Raw genomic sequence first — 19764 nt, 5'->3', positions numbered from 1 at the left:
CCCAAGAAACCGCTAGCTCACGCTCCTCATTGTATAGGTGGGGAAACTGAGGTCTAGATTAGGGAATGAACTGAGCCTGAAATCTCCACCACACTGGAGTTCTTCCCATTCTGGGACAGGCGAAGTACAAGGAAAGGGGAAGTAATTAGTAAATTAGATGGCTAGACGCCTCAGGAGGCTTAAGTATCTACCTGTCTGCCTGCCTCCCCTCCTACCTGTGTGTCCTCCCTCCCTCCCACCCTCTATGCCATGTGGAAATTTATGCAATAGACACCGACTTACCAAGTAAGGCAGCAACTTCATACGCCTTCTTCTGCTCAATTGTCTCGTAATTGAGAGCTTCGAAAAATATATCCAGAACAAGGATGTTCTCTCTGCACAGGAAATATTCAGTACCATACATGGTTAGAACCATCAACATTCACAGGGAACCTCTAATACAGGTCTCCCATAGAAATATGGAGAAACAGAGGCCCAGGAAGCAAGGCAACTTGCCCAAAGTTAGAGCTGGTTAATGACAGAGCCAGAGCTTGAAACCAAAAGTCCTAACTCCCAGCCCAGGGCTGGAGGCCTATATCAGATGCCCTCTTCTGCCCCTTATTTCTGTCTCCCCCTCTCTCTTTGCACCCTTTCTGGGAGTCCTGATGGCTTCCAGGTCTTTCAGCCCCTACAGGGCCTGCCCAGGTCCTTTGCAAGAAGGTGAGTTCAGTCATCTGACAAGGATTGCCTTGGTTGGGGTGCCTGTCCCAGCTGACCTCCTGGGTGGCCACACCTCTCTCAAATTCCTACTAGGATTGATAGCAAGTTCCTCCTGGTAAGAGGCCCTGTCCAGGCATTGCTGAGGCAGTTGCCAAAATCAGGGCCAGGGGCTTTCTGCCAGAAGCATGGTGGCTCACTCTGCTCCTTCGGGCAGGTGTGTGAGTGAGACACATCTTGGCAGCAAAATTCCTTACTGCCTGTGGACTGCTGAGCAGCGGGACCTGGCATCTCCTACAATTCCCATCTCCTTCAGTGCTGCTCACAATGCCCCTGGTGCCCCTTGTTCTCAACTCACTGGGCAAAAGCTGTCCCAGGAGGGGACTGGGGATGGTGCTGGCAGGAGGGAGTGACTGGGGAAGAGAGGAGCAGATTCTTCTGTCTCCACGAAGTGCTCGCTCATGGAGGACCCATTCGGAGTATCACCATCCTTGCCTAGAGTATTGTCACTGTCTCCTAACAGCCTCCCTTCTTCCTGGCTGGCTCCCACCCGCCGTCTATACTGCCGCCTGAAGGAGATTTCTAATACCACAAAGTTAATTCATATTAAATAAAAATCACAATTCTGTTCTTCTGCCATGCAGGCTGCATTTCAAGTGCTCGACAGCCACAGGGAGGCTACCCTCTTGGGCAACACAGATATGGAACATTTCCATCATCACGAAATATCTGTCCCACTGGAGAGCAGTGGCCAAAAATGCAAATCTGAGACTGTCACCTCTGAGAGCTCTTCAGTGGCTTTCTGTTCTTTTGGGGTAAGTCCACCCCCGGTACCCTGCACACCCTGCCCATGTCAGCTTACAAGACTCTCTTGCTCTGACACGTTCACCTTCCCCCTCAAAGTCCTCTTGTCTGCCCTATGCGGATTCTCTCTGCTGAGCCTCTGCCTGGGACACCCTTTTCTTCCATGCCCTTCATTCCTTTATTCTGCGAAAACATACTTTGTGAGCACTGACTCTATGCCAGACACTCCACTAGTACTTGGTTGACAGCAGAAAACAAAAAAGAGGTTCCTGCCCTCAGGGGGCTTTCAATCTAGTGATCAGACAGGTAATAAACAAGGAGACACATCATGAATATATAATTACACACTGTGGTGTTAGAAAGGAAAGCATCTGAGTATTTCGAGAGAAGAATAACAGGAGGAGACCAAATCTAGATGCCTGAGATGACATTTAATTAAAGATCTACTTAATGAGGAATCACTTAGGTGGAGAGTGGGAGGAAAAGCATTCCAGGCAGAGGGAACAGAATGTGCAAGGTCTGCCTAGGAAAGCTACATCCTTTAAAAAAAAGATCTCTGAAGCTTTCCCTGACCTCACCTTCTGCGAGCTGCAAGTAACTCATTACTTTCTCATACACTACACTACACATGCCTCTATTATAGTCAATGTCACCCCACATGGCATTCCATCATGTACTTGCCTCCCCAAAAGACTGCAAGATCCTTAAAAACAGAGGCTGCGTCAGACTCATCTTTGCCTTTGTATCCTGAGCACTGAGCGCAGAGCTTGGCATACAGAAGGTGCTCAATTAATGTTTGCAGAATTGAACCAACTGCTTACCTTTGCCTTTCTCCTTGATTGCCCCTGATTTCTTCTAGATCCATCTCCCTCTTCCCCTGCCCACCATGCTCACTTAACTTACGAGATATATTTTTCTGATTTGTTAAATTTCTTCTCAAGGTACTTGGCGGACGTCTTGCTGGGGATCTTCACCATGGAGAGCTCTTTGTTGTAGCGGGTCAGGTTGCAGGGCGTCCTACAGAGACAGTAATTGCTGTCCTTTTCTGCCAGCAGACCTGGAGGGGAGACAGAGGCGGCTTTAGGCAGGTGGAAGGACTGGGACTTCTGGGCCTGGAGTGGCAGGATTCTAACAGCTGATAAGTGAGCTGGGAGGATTTTGGGGAGAGGGGATTTTGGAGAGAGGGGAACCATGCTTTTGCTGCAGATTGGCCTTGTTTTGCTTCTGCTTCCTTCCACTGTCATGACACTCTTTAGATATTGTTGAAATGTCACCTTTTGGAGAATGGGTTCCCAGCGAGTCCTGGTCCCCTCAACTTTCCAGGGCTTTCTTCTGTGCTCCTAGCCTCTGTGCTCTCATCCATACAATGGGCCATCCCTCAAAGCAGACACAGGAAACCATTAACCTGAAACTCAGGGCTCCGAGGGATTCCTACAGAGGGTCCCTCATAGCCAGTGCTCACCTCCTCTGCCCACTGGGTTAGGATGTGGGCAAAGATCTGCAATTCCTTTCTCTGGTGGTGACCTCCCCACCTCTGGAACCCTCCCTTTCCTCTCCTCTCTTCTTCCAATTAGATGAGGTGGTTTAAGGCATCATTTCTTTCTGACAAAGACTCCCCTTGTTCAGACTTTAGCCAGACTCTTCTGAGCCTTGTTCTTGACTAGGTCTTGACCTTGGCCCCCATCCTTGCTGGGGCTACCTAGCTCAGTTTTAGCAAGCTTCCTGCTAAAGTCAGTTTAGGGAGAATCCCCTGTCCTTGATATCTGATCCCTCTGGCCTAACCTTGATGTCTCCTCTTGGTAATTTTCCTTTTACTGACCCCTGGCTCTGCCTAACAGCCTTGAATCCCAGCTGTCTGCTGTATTCTGAGTCAAGCCCCATCTCTCTCCCCTAGTGTGATCGTCTCAACACTTGTTGCAATAGTCCTAAATAAAGTCTTCCTTACTGTTTTAATGAGTGTCAGAATTTTTTTTTTTTTTTTACACCCTTGCTCCTCTAGCTCTGCCTCAGTGTTTCTGGCCGCCCTTGGGTTTTGTTGATCTTTGCACACATCTGAAGTCACTCCCTCTCCTCTCTGACCAGCCTCCCTCTCTAATCCTCCTGGAGGCATTTGGACCTGAGACCAGCACAACTCCACTTAGCTCCAGCTGAATGGACTTGAGTGCACGTTGTTTGAACATTCTGCTTGTCTTGATTGCGAACCACTTCCTGGGTCTGGAGAGAGGCAGGCACTCAGAGCAGGTCTAGCTCTGGGATCGCTCCTTGTTTGTGCAATGTCACTCCCTTGCAGTTTTCCAGCTGGGGAGCCAGCGGACTTAATCTAACCTGCAGACCCCCAGCAGTCCTCTTGGGGAGCAGGTGCGGTCTGTGCCTTCTGTTTGCACACATGGAATGCAAACCTGGCCTCACCCCCTTCCCCCATCTCCCCTGAGCTCCACAGAACATTAGAAAGACGGAACTTTGGACTAACCTCCGCCTCCTCATGTGGTCACACCAGAGGGTGTGAGGGGAGGTGTTGCCAAGCTCCTCTGGTGCCCACCCTGCCCATTGTCCATCCCTTCTGTCCCTGTCTTCTCCCCTGCATTCCTTAGCATTCTCACTTCCCCCCAAACTCACTTTATCTCCATGTCTCCTCCTCTTCCACAGTCCTACTTCCAGCCCTCATCCACTTCCACCAATTCTCTTCCCAATCCTATTCTTCCTCCTCTCCATCTCCTCCTGTCCCTGCAGCAACTCCATCCGGCCTGCCTCTTTCCTCTCATCTCCTCTCCTCCGTTCCGTCTTCTACCTGATCTCTCCCCACACCAAGATATCTCCATGATCTCAGTCTCAGGCCCCTTCCTCCCATCATTCCATCTGTCTTCCCAGTACTGACCTAGGGCAGGCTCTGCACACTCCTTGTGCTGCTCAGGGGTGCAGAAAGGGGCATCCCCTGCAAAGAAGAAACATGAGGGAGAGTCACTCTGGCAGGAACATTCATGTAAGTAACACCTGCCCAGCTTGGGTTGTGGAAGGGATACTGGGAGGGCAAAATCAAAGTGTTGACAGGTCTACATTCTTTTCTGGAGGTTCTAGGCCTTGCCTTCCTTGCCTTGCCTTTTCCAGCTTCTAGAAGCCACTCTCCACAGTCATTGGCCACTCACATGCCTCCATATTTAAAGAGAACAAAATTGCATCTCTCTGACCCTTCTTTAATAGTCACATCTCCCTGTGACCCTAGCTGGGAAAGGGGCATTGATTTTAAGGACCCATGTGAATAGATGGGCTTCACCTGGGTAGTCTCCCATCTTAAGCTTGGTAACCTTAATCATATCAGCAAAGTCCCTTTCGATGGGGGCAATTTTATAGATAGTCTCACTCTTAGATGACTATGGAAGTTGATTTCAGCATGGGTTATAGCATAAAAAAGTTAGTAATTAACTGAAGTCCCAATATAATAATTAGCTAAATAAAGTATAATATAACCATGAAATAACAGCCATGAAATATCACAGCAATATTCCCGACACTTAGTAACATAGCTTTTGGTTCCTTCTTCCCATGTGCTAATATAACAGTCAGTGACTTTGACAGTTTACAATGCATTTTTATATCCGAGCTTAACTTTATCTTCATAGCAACTGATGGCATGTTTTAAAGATAATGAAGGTGAGAACAGAGAGGTTTAGTAACTTGTACCAGGTCATAGAGTGAGTGAGTGGAGGAATTAGAAGCTGAGCCCCTGCCTTCAGCCCCAGTCATTCACCCATGCTGCAACACCAGGCTCTTCCTGCCCACACCAGTTCCCGGCTCTGAACTCTGGCCTCTGACATGCCAACAGCCACTAATGAGATGGCCGTCTGCGTTATTATATGACAACACAAGTGTCAGCACACACACACATTTGTTTGCTGGCTAATAGACTTTTGCCTTATTTGAAAGAGTTAGACATTTGGATGCAAGAAGGGAAACAGCTGGATGAAAGCAGCAAACATCTGGATACTCAAACATTCACCACTCCAGGATGCAAGTACTGCAATCCTCCAGTTATCTGTACACTAAACTCTAGGAGGTGAGAGCACCAAACAATTGCCAAATGCTGGATGTTGGGATGAAGAGTCTCCAAACACTAGATGCTTCTAGACACCAGGAGGCTGCCTTGGTTGCTGGAGTGAATGTTTCTATCTGCCCCCTAAATGTTTAGGCACAAATAACAGTCTTCCCAGAAAAACGTCCCTTTGAATCATAGCGGAATAGGTGAAGTGTTTCCTATCAGAGTGAGAAATGCCAAGAAGGTCCCAGATAGTCCTGCCCTGTGACCACCCCTGCCCTGGCACTGACCTGGCATGTGGACCATGCGGCAGTTGCAGTTTTCCACGATGTAGCGGGTCTCACAGTCAATCCTACAAGCGGTAATACTGTAAACAGGAAAGAAGTCGAGTCCCATCTCTGAGGATCGGCATTCACCCCACGGCGGGGGCAGGTATGTGAGCTGCAAGACAGGAAGGAGGGAGTGGCCCGGGTCAGTTCTGGAGGATGCTGCTTGTTCAGCCTCAACAGACTCAGTGGTTCATTCATTCATTTATTCAGTCAGTGAACAATTATTGAGTATCTACCACATGGCAATCTAAACTCTATTGACTTTATAGGCTCCAATACCAGTGTTCTTACTTTATCTTTTTTTCTTCTTTCCCTTTTTCTTTTCTTTTTTTTAGAAAGCAGGATTTATTGAGAGGACAGAAAAGCTCCCACAGTGGGAGGGGACCCGAGGGTTGCCCGTTTCTTTTTTTTTTCTTTTTTTTTTTTTTTGAGTAGGAGTCTCACTCTGTCACCCAGACTGGAGTGAAGTGGCCACTCCTGGCCACCGCAGCCTTGACCTGCTGGGCTCCGGTGATCCTTCTGCTTCAGCCTTCCAAGTAGCTGGAACTACAGGCGTGCGCTACCATGCACGGCTAATTTTTTGATTTATCGTAGAGATGAGGTCTCACCAAGTTGCCCGGGCAGGTCTCGAACCCGCGGGCTCAGGCAATCCACTCACCTCAGCCGCCCAAAGTGCGGGATTACAGGCTGAGCCACCGAGCCCGGCTAGTTCATTCTTTTTACATTGCTGTTTTTTGTTTTTTTTTTTTTGAGTTGGAGTCTCACTCTGTCACCCAGACTGGAGTGCAGTGGCTGCTCCCGGCCACCGCAGCCTCGACCTGCTGGGCTCCGGCGATCCTTCCGCCTCAGCCTTCCAAGTAGCTGGAATTACAGGCTGCGCTACCACGCCCGGCTGATTTTTTTTTTTTTTGATTTATTGCAGAGATGAGGTCTCGCTGCCCAGGCGGGTCTCGAACCTTCAGGGCTTAGGCAATCCACTTACCTCAGCCTCCCAAAGGCATGGGATTACAGGCTGAGCCACCGAGCCTGGCTACGTTGCTGTTTTACTTCTTCCTTCTTAGTTTTTGTTCTTTTTAATTTTTTTCTTGCCTTGCTGCATTGGCTAGAAACTTCTAATATAATGCTGGAGGAACTGGAGAGGGTATCCTTGGCTTGTTCCCAATTTTACGAAGAAGGGTTCATTATTTCACCATTCAATATGTTAGTCATATATTTTTCTTAGATGCCCTTGTCAAACTGAGGAAGTTCTTTCCAAATTCTTGTTGGCTGAGTTTTTATTTTTATCATCATTGGCTACTATATTTTGGCAAACATATTTTCTGCTTCTACTGAGATAATGGCATACTTTTCCTCCTTTAATCTCTTAATACAATGAATGATACTGATTGATCCACAAATGTTAGCCCCACTTTGCATACCTGGAATAAGTCGCATTTGGTCATAATTTATTATTCTCTTTACATATTGCTCTATTCTATTTGTTAATTTTTTTGCATCTACGTTCATGAGGGAACTTGTATTAATTTACTTTTCTTGTAAAATCTTTATCAAGTTTTGGTATTGGGAATATGCTGACCTCATAAAAAAGTTATGAAGTATTTCCTCATTCCCTACTTTCTGAGTTTGTATAGACTTGGTGTCATTTCTAACTTAAAAGTTTGATAGACTTTACCAGTAAAGCCATCTGGATCTGGTGATTGTGTGTGTGCGTGTGAAGATTTTAAACTATGAATTCAAATCCCTTAATAGATATGGAGACATTCAGATTTTCTATTTTTATTCTTGTGCTAGTTTTGGTAAGTTGTGTCTTTTTTTTCCCCCAAGAAATTTGTTCATTTCATTTAAATTTTTGAATTTATAGGCGTAAAGTTGTATATAATATTTCCTTATCATTTTCAATGTGTGTAGAATTATAGTGATGTCCTTTCATGCCTGCTATTGGTTATTTGTGATCTCTCTATTTTTCTTTGTTATTAATGGTTGCTAATTTAATTATGCTCTGATCAGAAAAATCACATTCCCTATGGTTTAATTCCTTTGAAATGTATTGAGGTTTGTTTTATGGTCCAGCATATGTTCTATCTTGGTGAGTGTTCCATGTGCACTTGAAAAGCATGCATATCCTGTGACTGTTGGTGTAGTGTTTTATTTTTAATTAATTAATTAATTTTTTGAGTTGGAGTCTCACTCTGTCGCCCAGACTGGAGTGCTCCGGCAATCCTTCCACCTCAGCCTTCCAAGTAGCTGGAACTACAGGCATGCACTATCACGCCCAGCTAATTTTTTGATTTATTGTAGAGATGAGGTCTCGCCAAGTTGCCCTGGTGGGTCTCGAACCCGCGGGCTCAGGCAATCCACTCACCTCAGCCTCCCAAAGCATGGGATTACAGGCTGAGCCACCAAGCCCAGCTGGTGTAGTGTTTTATACGTGGCAATTAGATCAAGTTGTTTAATAGTATTGCTCGAATCTTCTGTATCTTTACTGAATTTTCAGTTTCTTATCCATCAATTATTGAGAGAGAAGTGTTAAAATCTCTAAATATGAGTATGGATTTGTCTATTTCTCTCTTTAGCTTTGTCAGTTTTTGCTTTGTGTATTTTTGAAACCTACCATTAGGCACGTAGATATTTAGGATTGTTGTATCTTCTTTATGAATTGATCCTGTTATCATTGTGAACAACTCTCTTTATCTCATGCAATATCCTTGTCTTGAAGTTTGTTTTGTGCGATATCAAGATGGTAACATTATTCTCTATTTGTCTTTTTCTATCCATTACTTTGGTTTTGTCTTTTTTGTTCATTCTTTTACTTTTACCCTGTCAGAATCTTTATACATTTAAGGTACATCTCTTTTTGAGTATATATTTAAGCTACAGCTATTTGAGTATTGCTAGTTTATCCTATTTGACAATCTCTGCCTTTTAATTGGAGGGTTTTATCTACTTACACTTAATGTAATTCTTGATATGGTTGAGATGAAATTACTATATTGTTCTTTGTTTCCTATTTATCCTCATTGCTATTTTTTCTTTTATTCTCTTCCCTGACTCCTTTTGGGTTAACTGAATAGTTTTAGAAGTTCATTCTGGTTCCTCTATTGATGTTTGATTTATACCTCTTTGTAACATTTTTATTTTTAGATATTGCTTTAGGATTTACAATATTAATCCTTAACTTATCAAAGTATACTTTGAATTAGCATTACACCAATTCACCTATACAATTCTGTTTGTGTTTCTTTTATCCTTTATGCTATTGCTGTCATATATTTTACTTCTACATCTGATATAAACACTATAATGTGCTATTAATATTATTTTTGCCTTAGGCAGCCTATTGACTTTTAAAGAAGTTAAAAAGGAAAACCTATATTTTTAATTTTATTTTTATTATAAAGGTGTGGGGTACAATTCAGGGCTAGGTATGCAAACGTTGATTATGCAGGTACCCTTGTTGATGAGGTATGCCCCTCCCTCCCCTGGCAGTTTCCCTCAACTGCCAATCCCACCCCCCCGCCCCTGATAGTTTCCCACTACTGCTAATCCCTTTCTTATAGTATATAATTGTTCAAGCTCTGCTTATGAGTGAGAACATATGGTACTCTGCTCTTTGTTTCTGTGATAGATCACTGAGTATGATCGACTCCAGATCCATCCAAGTTGTTGCAAAATCCATATGTTTGACCTTTATGGCTGCATAATATTCCATTGTGTTTATGTACCACATTTTTTAAACCCAGTCCAGCTTTGATGGGCAACATGGTTGGTTCTATGTTTTTGCTATTGTGAATAGAGCTGAAGCAAACATATGTGTGCAGGTATCTTTTTTGTAGAATGATTTGAGTTCCTCTGGGCATATTCCCAATAGGGGAATTGCTGGGTCATATGGAAGGTCAATTTCTAGTTCCTTCAGAAATTGCCACACTGTCTTCCAAAGAGGTTTCAATGGTTTGCGTTCCCACCAGCAGTGCAGAAGCATCCCTTTTTTTCCACGTCCTCACCAGCATCTGTTTGTTTTATTAATGATGGCCATTCTTACTGGGGTTAGGTGGTATTTCAGTGTGGTTTTGATTTGCATTTCTCTGACTATGAGTGAGGCTGAGCACTTTTTCATGTGTTAGTTGGTTGCCCATATATCTTCTTTTGAGAAGTGTCTATTCATGTCTTTTGCCCACTTTTTAAAGGGGCTGTTTGTTTTTTTCCTTTTGGCGCATTTGAGTTCCTTGTAGATCCTAGATATTAGGCCTTTGTCAGATATATAGTTGGCAAATCTTTTTTCCCATTCTGTGGGCTGTCTCCCTGCTTTCTTTTGCTTTGTAGAAGCTTGTCAGTTTGATGAAGTCCCACTTGTCTATCTTATTTCTTAAGGTATGGGCCTTTAGGGTTCTGAATAGGAATTGGTTGCCAATTCCAATTTCCATAAGGGTGTCTCCTGTGTTTTCTAAGATTCTTATAGTGAAAACCTATATTTTATATTTACCTACATATATACCATTTTATTGTTCATCATTCTTCTTGTAGATCTGAATTTTTCCTTTGATATCATTTCTCTTTAGGCTGAATAATTTCTTTTAACATTTTGAGTAGAATTAGTTGACTTGTGACAAATTTTTTGTTTTCATTTATATATAATGTCTTGGTTTTTTCTTTATTTTTGAAATATGTATTGGTTGTAGATAGAATTCTAGGTTGATAAGTGTTTTCTTCTAGCACTTCAAAGATGTTATTCCTCTGTCTTCTGGCCTTCATTTTTTTCCTGATAAGAATCAGTCATAATTCTTTTCATTGTTTCCTGCATGCATTTTTTCTCCCTTGGGCTGCCTTTGGGGTTTTGTCTCCATTTTGCTTTTGAGGATTTAAACTATGTCATGTCTAGGTGTGGTTTTCCTTGTAGTTATTCTGCTTGAGAATTGCTGAGAATCCTGGATTTGTGGAATGATGCTTTTGAACAAATTTGGAAAAATATTAGCCAGTATTATACTAATTATTTTTCTGCCCTGTCCTTTCTGGGATACCAGTTATATGCATGTTGGACTACTTGATACTGTTCTGCACGTCACTGGGGGGTTTGTTCACTTTCGTTTTGTTTTTGAGTTGTAGTCTCATTCTGTCACCCAGGCTGGAGTGCAGTGGCACAGTCATGGCCAATGCAGCCTCAACCTACTGGGCTCAGGTGATCCTTCCACCTCAGCCTTCCAAGTAGCTGGAGCTACAGGCACACACCACCACACCCAGATGATTTTATTTATTTATTGTAGAGATGAAGTCTCTCCAAGTTGCCCAGGCTGGTCTCGAACCTACGGGCTCAGGCAATCCTCTCATCTTGGTCTCCCAAACTGCTGGGATTATAGGCGTGAGTCTATATTATAGGGGTGACACCATGTCTGGACTCTCTGTTCACTTTCATCAGTATTTTTTGTTTGTTTGTTTGTTTGTTTTTTGGTTGAGTTGGAGTCTCACTCGGTCACCCAGACTGGAGTGCAGTGGCCGCTCCCAGCCACCACAGCCTTGCCTGCTGGGCTCTGGCGATCCTTCCGCCTCAGCCTTCCGAGTAGCTGGAATTACAGGCATGTGCTACCACGCCCAGCTGTTTTTAAAAATTTATTGTAGAGATGAGGTCTCGCTGCCCAGGCGGGTCTCGAACCCACGGGCTCAGGCAATCCACTCACCTCAGCCTCCCAAAGGCGCGGGATTACAGGCTGAGCCACCGAACCCGGCCTTCATCAGTCTTTATTCTCTTTGTGTCTCATTGGAATAATTTCTATTAGCCTGACTTCAAGTTTGGTATTTATTTATTGTTTTGTATCCAATCTTCTGTTAACACCATACAATAACTTGTAAATTTCAGATATTGTGTTTCCTAGGACTTCCATTTTTTTAAGTTTCCATATCTTGCCTAAAAGTTTCTCATTACTTAAATCTTTTTCTGCAATTATTTAACATGTTTATAATTGTAAAGTTGTTTTTTTCTAATTCCAGTAGGGGGGTTATAAGCAGAACTGTTTCTACTAAGATTTTATTTTTCTTTTCGTGCTTTTCCTCTGTCTTCATGTGTCTAGTAGTTTTTGATTGAATACTGGAAGACAGAGTCATCTTTGATTATAAACTGGACATTGTGGCTAGCTCTTTATAGTGCTCTGAAGAGGTTATCTTCCTCTGAAGAGTAATGAGCTTTGTTCTAGCAGGTAGATAAATTAATGGTGAACCATTTTTATTTTATAAAGGTATTGTTTAAGGCTGTATTTAAAGGTAGATATATTTTATCTTTGCCCTTAGCCTGAGCTGTTTATCAAACCATTCTAATTTGGTGGAACTTAAATAACAAAGTTTGTCTTCCCTGAAGTGGCAGCTGCCGAATCTTTGAACTGGTGTTATCCCTCCTAGGCTTCTTGTAGTCGTTTCCCCAAAATTAGCAATTTAAAGTTCAGCCTAGAATGATAGGGATCTTTATATGAAAATGTGAGGGCTCCCCCACTGTGGCTCTCTCCTTTCTAGAATGTTCCCTCTTAATTTTTAGCCTTTCTGGCAACCCTGAACTCTGGCTTCTGGTCCCTTCACTTAAAGCCTGCTGATTTCTGGTTGAGCTCTAGCCCTAGTATTCTCTTAGAACTCTGAATTGCACTCAAGGGAGAGGACAGGTGAGTAAATGGGTATCCCCCAGCTTGAGAGAGCTTTAGTCTCTCTTGTGCTATCAAATAGTAGTTTAAAAATATTTTGTCCAGAGCTTATGATTGCATTTCCAGGAGGCTTAGTCTGATATTAGCTTTTCTGCTATTACTAGAAAACAAAGGTGTCCATACTTATTTAATTTCATATTCACAGGACTTTTTTTTGAGGTAGGTGTTCCGATTCTCATTTTATTGATAAGAAAACTATATTTCAGAATGGTTAAGTAACCCGTGCAGGGTTCTGCACCTAGTGAGTGGCAAAGCCAGCGGATTTCTGATCCAAACTTGTAGCTTGTCACAGGGCACTACATTGCTCCCTATAGTAGAATGGATTGAGTGCCCTATATGTTGCTCAATCTGGATTTGGGAAGGACTAATAAACACATAATCTGGATTTGAGAAGGACTATTTGTGCTTTTTGGCAGTGGTTGGGGGTCTAAAAGAGTGTAGATTAACTTTGTGGAGGAACCCATTTCTTTTTCTTCTGCTAAAATGAATTCTTGCAATGGGTGGACAATGAATGTGGCTGGTAAAGCTCTGAGGTTGGGCAAAGGCTTGTTCAGGGTGAGCCAGGACCCCACCCCCTTTTTTAGAGGTCATGATTCAGATATCCCGCCTACCCTGCTGTGGCTGGTTCATCATTTGCTCCATCAGCTTATTTGAAGCCTCAGATACAACAGCAGCTGGAAAATTACAGTGTGCGCAGCACCGACTTTTGCTTACCAGTGAGTGTCTGGAAGTGGGTTGGAGTATTTGTTTATCTTGGGCAAGCCAAGCCTCAGGGGGACCCTGAAGCACTGTCTTCAAATATCTGAAGGACTGTCTCAGGGAAGAAGAATTAGATTTGTTTTCTGGCATCCCAAGGGAAAGATAGACACAAGACTAGTTGTAATAAGGGAAGAGGGACGATGATAACATTTATTGATGCTGCAGGCACTGTGGTCGGCACATGATAGGCATTGGGTAAGAAAGAACTTTCTAGTCCACTTGTATAATCCAATAATAAAATTGTCATCCTGGGAGTGAGTTCCACAACAACAGGGCTGTGCAAGCAGAAGCTATACAATGCTTTGGCTGGGATGGGAAGAGAGAGATTCAAGTATTGGGTGTATTGTTGGATAAGATGTCTTCTGAGGTCTCTTAAGTCCCTATGTCTAATCATAGACCTTAAATCTATTATTATAATTTGAGAATCAGTGACAATAGAATGACCCTGACAGAGCCTTGAACTCTATTCTTTCATGGGCTAGCTGTGTGACTTGGGTAAGCTACACGGCCACAGACCCAGCTTTTAGTCCCCTCATCTGAATAAATAAGTTTAGTGCCCAGTAGCCAACAGGTGCTTAGTAAGACTTAGTCCTCATCCTCTTCCCCTAAGAAACGCCTTCATGTTCTTCTGTCCTTTCGTTCATTCAAATGGTCTAGTTCCAGCTCTGCTCTCTTTACAGTTTGACTCTATAGGCCAGCAAATCTCTGTCCTTTTTGGCTCGAGTTATTTTGAGTTGTGTTTCTTGTGATAAAGACTCCTGCCCAATTTAGACATCGAAGTCAAGATGTCACCAGGCAGCTGGATGTATGGGTGTGGAGCTAGGAGAGAGATCTGAGCTAGAGACGTGAATGTGGGAGTCATTAGTGAATAACGAGGCCGAAGGGTGGATGAGCTAGTCCAGGGAGAGAGGAGAGATACCTAGGACTGAGCCTTGAGGTGTTTCTGCATTTAATTGACAATGCATCCTCCCCTATTCTTTCTCCACTGTGCCACAGAACTGGTAGCTTTGATAATTGCTTAAATTTATGAACTGAGCAAGGAACGCAGAACTTTTGCAGTTGCATGTCCTGGTGCTTGCCTTTCATCACTCCACTGTCTTGAGGCTTCTCTCAATAGCCATTTTCATTTTACGGAGGGAAGCTGATATTTGCTCCTACCCTGCCTCAGGACATCCTTACGTTCTTCCTCAGTCATTGACTTTCCCAGCCTCTTCCAGACCAAAGATCCTCAGGCACACCAGCAGATGGCGCTGCAGGTAGTGCAGCTGCCGAGGTCCTCTCTGCAGTCCTAGCAACCCTAAGGGAGTCTAGCCAGTCTCCTAGGCCCTTGCCAAGCTCCATGGGCCTTTTCCTCCTTGTGTCTGCAGCCTACACTCTGAGGCCTACACTTGGATGCTGCTGTGAGTGGATGCTAAGTGGATGCTGAAACTGCATACAAACATGTTTCTGTTCCTAGAAGGGGTAGGAAAGCACAGGAGGAGAAAGGGGGTGAGAAACAGGGAGAGATAAGCACTTGGCTCACCTGATACCCACCTGGGGCTTTTGTTATGACAGCATCAGACCTCCTGCCTCAGGGACTGGACATGATGCTCACCTGGACCAAACCCCTTTAGACATAGGTATATCCCCGAAGGCTCCTTCCAAGGGTAAGCCAGGATCCTCAACCTTGTCTTGTCTGGCCTGGCTTCTTCTCTTCCTCACTAATCCACTTGGTTGAGATCCTGGCTCATCTGCTGGGAATGCCCATATTAAGAGCACATGCTCTGTGGTCAAGACCAAACTGGGTTTGAATCCCGCCTTTGCCACTTACTTAGCTGGGAGACTTTGGGCAAATGACTGCGCCTCTCTGAACTTCCTTTCTGATGAGAACAGCCCCAAGATATTAGCTACTTCAGAGGGTTGCTGTGAATTCTGAATGTGGTAAGGTACATGTAACCTAGCTGTTACCCTCGACTGACATCTTCTAGTCTCTCTTCTGTGTCCTAGGGACCCAATGTAAAACTCAGTCCCTTAAGTTCTATAGAAAGTCCACTTGCCCAAGGCATTAGAACTTACAGGGGGCTGGACGTGGTGGCTCAAGCCTGTAATCCCAGCACTTTGGGGGGCCAAGGTGAGATGATTGCCTGAGTCCAGGGGTTCACGACCAGCTTGGGCAACTTGGTGGGACCTTGTCTCTACAATAAATAAAAAATTAGCTGGGCATGGTAGCATGTGCCTGTAGTTCTGGCTACTTGGAAGGCTGAGGCAGAAGGATTGCCTGAACCCAGCAGGTCGATGCTGGGGTGGCCGTGAGTATGCCACTGCACTCCAGACTGGGCGATGGAGTGAGACTCTGACTCAAAAAACAAAACAAAACAAAACAACTTATGGGGGATGTCAGAGAGAGTTGGAGGAGGGTCGTATGTCAGAGCAAAGCCAAACCTTCGACTGGAAGAGAAAGGACTCTGTTGCCCCTTTGCCTCACTGAATCCTGGCCCCAGTGCATCTCCTTGTCTCCTTCCACCTTCTCTCATCTCATTTGCTTTCCTACCCTTACCAGGAGTAGAGACAATACATTTCTAATCAGTTTCATCATATTCTGACATCTTGGCACTAGGCAACATCCTTTCCCACAGAGTCTCACCGTATCATAGTATTTTCCCAAGGAAAGGCAATTCCCTTCCTAAGAGGAATTCTGAAGCTGGGTGTTAAGATATTTTTTTTTTTCTGCCTTGTTGTGTAACAAGACGGAACACCTCCAAGAACATCTGATGCATAGTAGATGCTGAGTAAACCACAGCCATGGTCTCATGCCAGTCGGTATTGCCCTTTCTTCCCTCCTGACTGGGGAGTCAGCTTGGGGAGTGCAGTGAGCAGGGGTGGGAGCCCAGGCAGCCATGCCTTGGCCTCAGTCATGCAGAAGCGCACTCTGATGACCCATGGCACCCGCTCACTTTGTGTTCCTTCTGTCTTCTCTCCAGGAGCTCTATCTGCACGTTATTGGCTGGAAAGGAGCATCCAGCAAGGCAATGGGGATGGCGCCAGCAAGGCAATGGGGGTGGTGTGAAAGAGCACTATGGGGCAGGCATTGTGACCCCTCTTCTGTGTGATAGAGTCAGGGTCTGGACTGAATAGATGCTAAACTCCAGAGTCTTTGTGTCTTTGTGTGTCACTTACTACAATCCAGGACAGAGGGTGGTGAGTGGGTGGGTTACTTTCTATGATTTGTCTGGTCTAAATATTTAACTCAGAATATGTTTTCTTCCCTTACTCTGTCTGGAGAAACTGGTCAAGACGAGGCCAGGGTGACCTTGGATTGCAGCCAGCAGAAAGCCTTCACTCTGGGAAAAACTGCCTTGAGAGTGGAGGAAAAATTCCCCTTTGCAATCTGTTTTTCAGAAACCATCAAGAAAAGGGGCGTTCAGCTTGCTCAGCAACGCTCTCTCATTGACAGGCGGTGTTCAGCCTGACAGAGGTGGCCTCTGGGGTACAGGGAATAGGAGTGGGGGTGCACACTGGGCTCTTAACTTTGTTGCGGTTCTCAGAAAGGCTTTTGCTAACCCAGCCAGCCCAGTGGTCCAGCCCAGTTGAGCAAACACTTCATTAACTTCTAGGATGGTTCAGGCCCTGAGATAAGTAAAACGGGGTGCTTGATCTTGAAGAGCTGTTTTCCTGAGCCCCTGCTGCCACCATCTTGGGGCATGTCCCCAGATGCCCGAGGCCTGTTCTCTCTTTCCTCTTCCAGCCCACACAGCTGAGGGGTAGTGGGAAAAACATGGCGCCACCACTGACAGGCTGTGTGGCCTTGGTCAAGTTACCTAACCACTTTGGGCCTCAGTTTCCTTATCTGCAAAACAGAGATAATAATCTGTAACTCCTAGGAATTCCCTGAGGGTTAAGTGAGACCATGGTCTTTGCACAGTGTTTGTTGAGTCTGAGGCATTAGGTTAGGAAACAGCTTATGAAAGTTCTTCATTCTAGGTGTCAGTCTGATGGTTGGTCCCATTTGCCTGTCCTAATTGGCACCCCCCTCCATCAGGACATACCCATATCTCTTCTTGCTTACTGGATCTCAAGGTCTAGCACTTAGTAGGTGATGGATACTTGCTTGGTGAATGAATGAATGAATGGATGAATGGATTTCTCCATCCTGCTTCCTCCTAGCCCAAGCCTAGAATACAAGAGACTCTTGCTGCAAAGCCAGGTAGGACCAGCGAGCCCATGCTGGTCTCCATGGGCTCTGCATTGAGCTAGGCTCTGTACTGGGTCACATCTGAGTCCTGGATTAGCCCCTGGCCAGGTTTTCTATGTAACCTTGGCTATGGCACTCAACCTCTCTGGGCCTCTATGTCCCCTCTGTGAGAGGCACTGTGCTTTCAGAGACCCCAGGTTCTAGGGTCGGGTGGCTCTGCAAAGTTCCCTGTTTCTAGCCTCGTGAGTGCTCCTCTTTTCCCCACCTTGTACTATAAGTGCAAACTTCTCTCTTGCCTGCCCAGATGGAGAGGAACTCAGAGCCTGCTTTCTGAGCCATAATTTTTGGTTTGATGTTTTTAGTGCATTCTGCTGCATGAATTAAGTATGGTCACAAATGATTATATAGTGCTCCTTTTAAACAATTCAAAATACTAAGATCAAATCCACCAATCAGCCAGTAACAAAGGCAGCAATGGGCTCTCAGGGGAGACATGTCCTTGTAGACAGCACAGAAGTAGTGAGGTATTCCTCCAGCCTGGCTCTGGTAAAGACTCAACCCACAAGGTCAAAGCAGAAAGGATGGCATCAGGAATGAGCAAAAGTCACCGTTCAGAGACTGAGCAATAACAACTCTTGCCAGTAGATGCCTGTGGATTAAAAAAGACTTAAGAATATTGTGTCTCTCAATCCTCACAATGACCTTGAGAGATTAGGTATTACTTGCCCAAAAGACTGACTGTAGTCTAACCAATGGTATACACATAGCTGATATTTGTTGGGCCCTTATTATGTGCCAGGCACTGTTATAAGCACTTTGCTAGTACTGATGCATCGCATCCTCATAACAGCCTGGGGGATTTGTACCTATATTATCTCCGTTGTATACCTGGTGAGACTGAAGCCCAGAGAGGCTAAGTGACTCTGGTCACATGGGTAGAGAGTGGCAGAGCTGGGATTGGAACCCTATGCTTTTTGAAATCACCTTATGTTGCCTTGCCTAATGAAAGAATGTACCTCATCAGGGTGGGGGTCACAGAAAGCAGAGGCAATTATTGGGTGAGTGGATGGAGGCTGCTGCAGACATTGGAGAGATGGGAACTTGTGTTCTTCAGACCCCAATATTGGAAATATCGCCTAGATTCATTGAACAGTTTAGTCCTCACAACAGCCTTGCCAATTAAGTATTATTATCCCCATTTTACAGATGAGCAACTTGCCACACTGCTAAGAAATGATAAAGGCAGGATTCAAACCCCAGTCTGTCTGACTTCAGGGCTACTGACTAGGAATCAGGAGACACTCTAATTTTGGCTCTGCTGTCCTCTCTAGGAGACTTAGCATTTTCATCTATAGCATCTAGGTTTAGAATAGATAACCTCAAGGTATAGTATAGTATAAGTGGTGAGTGCTCCATAAGGCAAACCAGGTGACTGCTCCCTGTCCCCCATCCTGGGCATATGGCAGACATCACCAATCAATCCACAGGCATGTCTTTAAAATGTATTTAAACACTGCCACTTGATTAGAATTGGAACTGAGAGGAAAGGTTCCATTTTGGGAGGCTTCATATGTAGAAACCATCAAACCACACATTGCTAAATATTCACATAGAACAGACAAAACGTATTATGTATTATATAAAATACAGAATGTACTCAACATGACTTCTCTGCAAGAACAGTAACCACAACCTGCTCTCTTGGGAAGGAGCGTCCCCAACTGGCATTTGGACCATACAGGAAATCACCCTTCAAATTTGGGGATGCCCTGCTCCTGTGCTGGAATCACACAGTTGTTTGGTCTGCTGGCTGGAAACTGAGTAGCAGTAGTAGCTGATGTAGCACTTTAACGAGCAACAGAAATCAATTTAAAAAGTGAACTACCCATGGGTTGTGACAAATGAAATAATAAGCTCATATCCATTGCAAAAATGTCTATGAGTGGGAGAGAATGTGACAAGAGCAGAGAATGTGAATTGGTTATGCAAAAAAGCAACAGGATTTTTTTCCCCAAAAGACTATAACTTGCCTCATTCTAACATGACTTTCAACTTGGGTCTTGCTGGCTCTAGATATGCCTCCAAAACTCTACAAGAATCCTTTCAGCTTTGATGTCTTGGGGACAGAGACAGTCTAGGCAGTTTTCTTTTCATCTGTCCATCCATCTATTCACACATCTGTCTGTTCTTTCATCCATTCAGCCATCATCCATCCTCCACCTTCCATCCATTATATGTCCATCCATCCATCCGTCTATCCGTCATCCATCTATCCTTCCATCCATCCATCCATCCATC

At 44.5% G+C, this 19764-nt stretch overlaps 1 protein-coding gene across 1 annotated transcript in view; it reads right to left on the bottom strand.

The window, feature by feature from the left end:
- LOC103274745 (acid-sensing ion channel 2) overlaps positions 1 to 19764 on the bottom strand; it is a 33085-nt gene that overhangs the window by 7690 nt on the left and 5631 nt on the right. The window contains exons 4-7 of the mRNA XM_021719336.1: positions 5821 to 5971; positions 4376 to 4432; positions 2404 to 2557; positions 283 to 374 (exon numbers count right to left, since the gene is read on the bottom strand). Of these exons, the coding sequence (XP_021575011.1) occupies positions 283 to 374; positions 2404 to 2557; positions 4376 to 4432; positions 5821 to 5971 (454 nt within the window). The remainder of the gene's footprint in view (positions 1 to 282; positions 375 to 2403; positions 2558 to 4375; positions 4433 to 5820; positions 5972 to 19764) is intronic.

The sequence above is a fragment of the Carlito syrichta genome, unplaced genomic scaffold (genome assembly GCF_000164805.1).
Source record: "Carlito syrichta isolate Samal-C Ts95f unplaced genomic scaffold, Tarsius_syrichta-2.0.1 Scaffold115115, whole genome shotgun sequence".
Classification (NCBI taxonomy): domain Eukaryota; kingdom Metazoa; phylum Chordata; class Mammalia; order Primates; family Tarsiidae; genus Carlito; species Carlito syrichta.
This window is presented reverse-complemented; position numbering and strand designations above follow the sequence as displayed.